The 4,224-nt window shown below is 53.4% G+C and overlaps 1 protein-coding gene across 1 annotated transcript; it reads right to left on the bottom strand.

The window, feature by feature from the left end:
* Positions 1–1,849: 1,849 nt before the first annotated feature.
* JUND (JunD proto-oncogene, AP-1 transcription factor subunit) lies at positions 1,850–3,123 on the bottom strand. Its single transcript, XM_070943554.1, has one exon. The coding sequence runs from the start codon at positions 2,931–2,933 to the stop codon at positions 1,935–1,937; it is 999 nt and encodes a 332-aa protein (XP_070799655.1). The 5' UTR covers positions 2,934–3,123; the 3' UTR covers positions 1,850–1,934.
* Positions 3,124–4,224: the final 1,101 nt, after the last annotated feature.

Here is a 4,224-nt window from a genome sequence, read left to right on the forward strand (position 1 = left end):
TGCATGTGAGCAAGAATGGAAAAAAGTCGCCTTGAACCTTTTTTTACTTGTAGTCTTCCTTAATGTATTTCATGCGCCACCACATGAAAGAGAAATGCTGCCTAGATTGGCTTAAGTGCGATCTCAGATTCTCTTCAAATATTTTAACTACCTTTCAGAACAAGGCAAAATATTTAGATGTTTTTCATAACTATTCATTAACGTCCCTTTTCAACAGCCATTTCTCTGACAAGCTGAATGCTGAAAGACAGGCGGTTGCCATAGTTTTGGCTATTCCCAATGCAGAACTGATGAAATCACTCATTCTCTTCTAATGGATACATTGAGCTAAGAACCTGGAATACAAGTCCTTATTGTAAGTCACCTTCTGTCATATTTTATGACAAAGAACTGAAATCTAGCAACATCTGGAGAGCTACTAATTTTTAAACAGATATTTTTAAAAAATCAAATTAAACAAAATAGCACCTCTCCAATTTTATTTTGGAAGGCCATCTACAGCAGGGAATATACAAGCTGGGAACTGTGGCTCTCCAACATTGCTGAATTAAAGCACTCGGCTTCCCTAATTGGCCTTGCTGGTGGGTTTCTGGGAACTTTCATTCCTCATCATCATGAGAGCCGATGCTGCTGTTTTCACTTAAGATACCATATCCTGCTAAAAACCTCTGGGAAATCTAACTTTCCTTTGACCTTTTTTTCAGCAGCTAACCTCCCACACCTCCCCAAACATTAAAGTAAGTTAAAAGATACTCTGAACAAATTTAGAAATAAGTAAGTTGGAATGATGGGCATGTTTACTAGATAATAAGTGACTAAACCCTGTGAGTAACCAACACAAAGTAGCCATGAATGCCCCCCTCCCCCCAGCAAACCCTGTATCCTCCAGATCAATTGGGACTATTAATCCCAAAATTCCTAGTCTACCAGAATTTCAACACAAGCTGAGAAAAACCTGCCCAAAACAGCTCCCCGTTCCTCAGACATGCACCAGAGGGCACTCACAACACACATTTTGGGGATCAGCTGCCTCAAAGGAGTCAGAGCCCAAAGTGAACCCCACCCATCCCCCAAAAAACAGGCAAGACATATTTTTTTTTCATCTCCTGCACAGGATTTTACTGCACTGTGGAATGTGATGATATATCAAGAGAGGGAGAGAAAAAAAAAAAGAAGAAGAAGAAGAGAAGGGACATCAGAATCCCCCTCTTCAAAACAAGAAATTGAGCAGGAGCCAATATTAACATAAATATGGTAAGGGAGAAAAAGGAAATGCTGCCATGGGAAGAGGAAAGAGAACTAAGCCTGTCTGGGCAAAGTTCAGTCCAAAGTCTATGGCAAATCCCAAGGACTGAGATCTGTGGCTAGCTTGGGAGGAGCCAGTCTAGGCTCTCCAACCACTCCACCTCGGAGATCCTGTCACTTAAAAATAAAATAAAATAAAAAAATCCCATAAAGGAAGGGTATCCAGAGTTCAAAGGCACAAGACTAGCGATGCCCCGCCCCCTTTCAGACCCCGATTCTTTCTTCCCTTTGTAGCCCAGGAAGTCCCAGGAGCAAAATTCTACGGCTGCGTCCATACGCTGTTGCACCCAGCTTGGGAGAGCCATGAAAAGGCTTCCCCGACCGTCCTTGTTTCCCCTTCCCTCGAACTCGTATGAAGTTCCTGTCCAATGTGAGAGTGCCGGAGGGGGGTGGGGGGTGGGAGAGAGAGAGAGCCCGCGAGAGGCACCGAGCCATCCTCCTCGAGGCGGCAGTTCGCAGGTTGCACTTCGTGGGGTTGGAAGCGGAAGGGCGCGGGGGTTTCCCACGCGTCTCTTCGGTTCGCTACGGGCCTCCCCAGCGCGGAGAGAGCGCCTGCCGGAGGACGGGGGTGCCTCCCTCTGGCGGGTCCCCGAGGGGCGAGCGCACTCCTTTCCCTGCCGAGGGGCCCTTCAGTAGGCCGGGACCTGGTGGGGCTGCTGCTGCTGCTGCTGCTGCGGTAGGAGCTGGCAGCCGCTGTTGACGTGGCTGAGCACTTTCTGCTTGAGCTGCGCCACCTGCTCCCGGAGGAGGTTGGCCGTCGAGGCCAGTTCGGTGTTCTGGTTCTTGAGGCTCTTGACTTTTTCTTCCAGGCGGGAGATGCGCTCCAGCTTCCGCCGCCGACACTTGGAGGCCGCGATGCGGTTGCGCAGCCGCTTGCGCTCTGCCTTGATGCGCTCCTGCGTGTCCATGTCGATGGGCGACAGAGGCGGGCTGTCGCCGAAGCTCGCCACCTCCGGCACGATCTGAGGCTCGTCCTTGAGCGACGGCTGCAGCCGAGGGTGCCCCTGGTAAGCCGCCTCGGACGAAAAGGCGGCCGCGCCGGAGAACGTGCTCAGGTTGGCGTACACCGGAGGCTCGACGGGCGGCTGCTGCTGCTGTTGCTGCTGCTGTTGGGCCAGGCTGGCTGTTGGCGGCAGCTCCCCGCCGACCGGGCCCGCGCTCCCCAGCTGGTTCTGGTTGTGCAGGTCCTCCAAGGCTTTCACAAAGCCGGCAGCAAATTCCTGCTCGTCGGGGGCGCCTCCGCCGCCGCCTTTGGGAAAGTGGAACTGGGTGCCGCCGCTGGTCGGCGTCGTCGTCACCAAGCCGTTCGACTGGATGATCAGGCGCTCCAGCTCCGGCGAGGCCAACTTCAGAAGGCCCAGATCCGGGGAAGTCAGAAGCGTCTGGTTTTCCCCTGGCGGCGGCTGCGGCTGTTGCTGCTGCTGCTGCTGCGCGGAAGGGGCGGCATGGCCGGAGGGCGCCTTCAAGCCAGACACCACCTGATCGCTCAGGGCCAAGGCCAAGCCGTCTTTTTTCATCATGGTGCCGTCGAAAAAAGGCTGCTGGAAGTTGCTGCTCCGAGAGGAAGGCGCTGTCGTCGAGGCTGCCAGAGCGATCAACACATCGTCATGGTAGAAAGGTATTTCCATCCTCTTCCCCCCCGCAGGCCGCGGAGGGGAGGTAGCCGCCTATGGGTCTCCGCAGCGGAGCGCTCGGGAATGTGGGACGGGGGAGGGCCCCCAGTTGCGCGCCCGACGTGAGGAGGAGGAGCGTCAGGCTTCTTCCCGGACAGCCGCTTTGTTAGACGACGCCACCGAGAGCCGAACCTCGCCACCTTCCTCCCCGCGCGCGTTCAAGACGCTCGCCTTCCTCGGGGAGGTCGCTTTATACCTTCCGCCGGCCCGATGAGCTCACCGTACCCGCCTCCCATTGGCTGCAGATGACGTCTGGGATAGCTGTTTTGCATGGAGGGGCGGGGCCTATGTGGAACTGCGTCCAGCCGCCTCCTCCTCCTCCTCCCTCCCTCCCTTCCCCCTCCTCTTTTCTTTTCATTCTCCGTCTCTCCTGGCAGGTCCCGTCTCCGAGGCGACCGGCTCCGTAAACTGCATACAACAGCGCGCGGCCTCTTGGGCTGATGTCATCGTGAGGCCGGCCACGCACGCGGCGCTTGCTTCGAGGTGGGGGGGAAGCAGGAGGAGCTCGTGCGGTGATTCTGCTCCTCGGTTGGAAAGTGAATTTTGCAAGCTCGGTGCAGATCGGCTTTCTTGCAGCTGCACGAACGGAGGAAGAGAAAGGAAAAGGGGGGATGGGGAAGGTTCCCTGGCTGGAGAGGCTTGCAAACCGAAACTCATAACCGCGAGAAACAGGAAAGAGTTAACCGCCGAAAGCATAGTCTCTCTCTCTCTCTCTCTCCCTTGGGATGTTTGAACTGCTAACATTTATTCATATCATGAGTGCTGATTCTCCCCTTCTTTGCGTATGAGGGTGGTGTTTTTTCCCCCCCCTTATAACTCCTGGTCGTTTTTTTTTTTTATGTACGGTTCTCAGATCAGTATGATTCAGTTTCCTTTGAGTAGCTGCATTTTGTTACAGGGAGTCTCTGACTTGGGGCCATTGGTTTAGTGATGTTCAAAGTTTAAGATGGCTGGAAAAAAATTGATTTATGACCGGTCCTCACACTTATGACTGTCGCAGGAAGGGAACATGAGTTCACGTTCCTCCTTGGCCAAGAAAGCTGGCTGGGTGACTGGGCCAGTCTATCTCTCTCTCTCTCAGCCCAATTCACCTCACAGGGTTGTTGTGGGGAAAAGAGGAGGAAGGTGTGTTGGATGTGTTTCCCACTTTGAGTTATTTGAGTTAGGCAAATGTAAGGTCCCAAAATATACTTGAGTCACCAGAATGCCAAAGAGAGAGACTCGACAAACAAAAAATGTATGTCAC

The sequence above is a fragment of the Pituophis catenifer genome, unplaced genomic scaffold, assembly GCF_029215685.1.
Source record: "Pituophis catenifer annectens isolate HBS135680 unplaced genomic scaffold, rPitCat1.0.hap2 SCAF_1, whole genome shotgun sequence".
In the NCBI taxonomy this organism is placed as follows: domain Eukaryota; kingdom Metazoa; phylum Chordata; class Lepidosauria; order Squamata; family Colubridae; genus Pituophis; species Pituophis catenifer.

Bases quoted from the DNA above. Each gene is read 5' to 3' on its own strand.
- JUND (XM_070943554.1), bottom strand. From the start codon at position 2,933: ATGGAAATACCTTTCTACCATGACGATGTGTTGATCGCTCTGGCAGCC.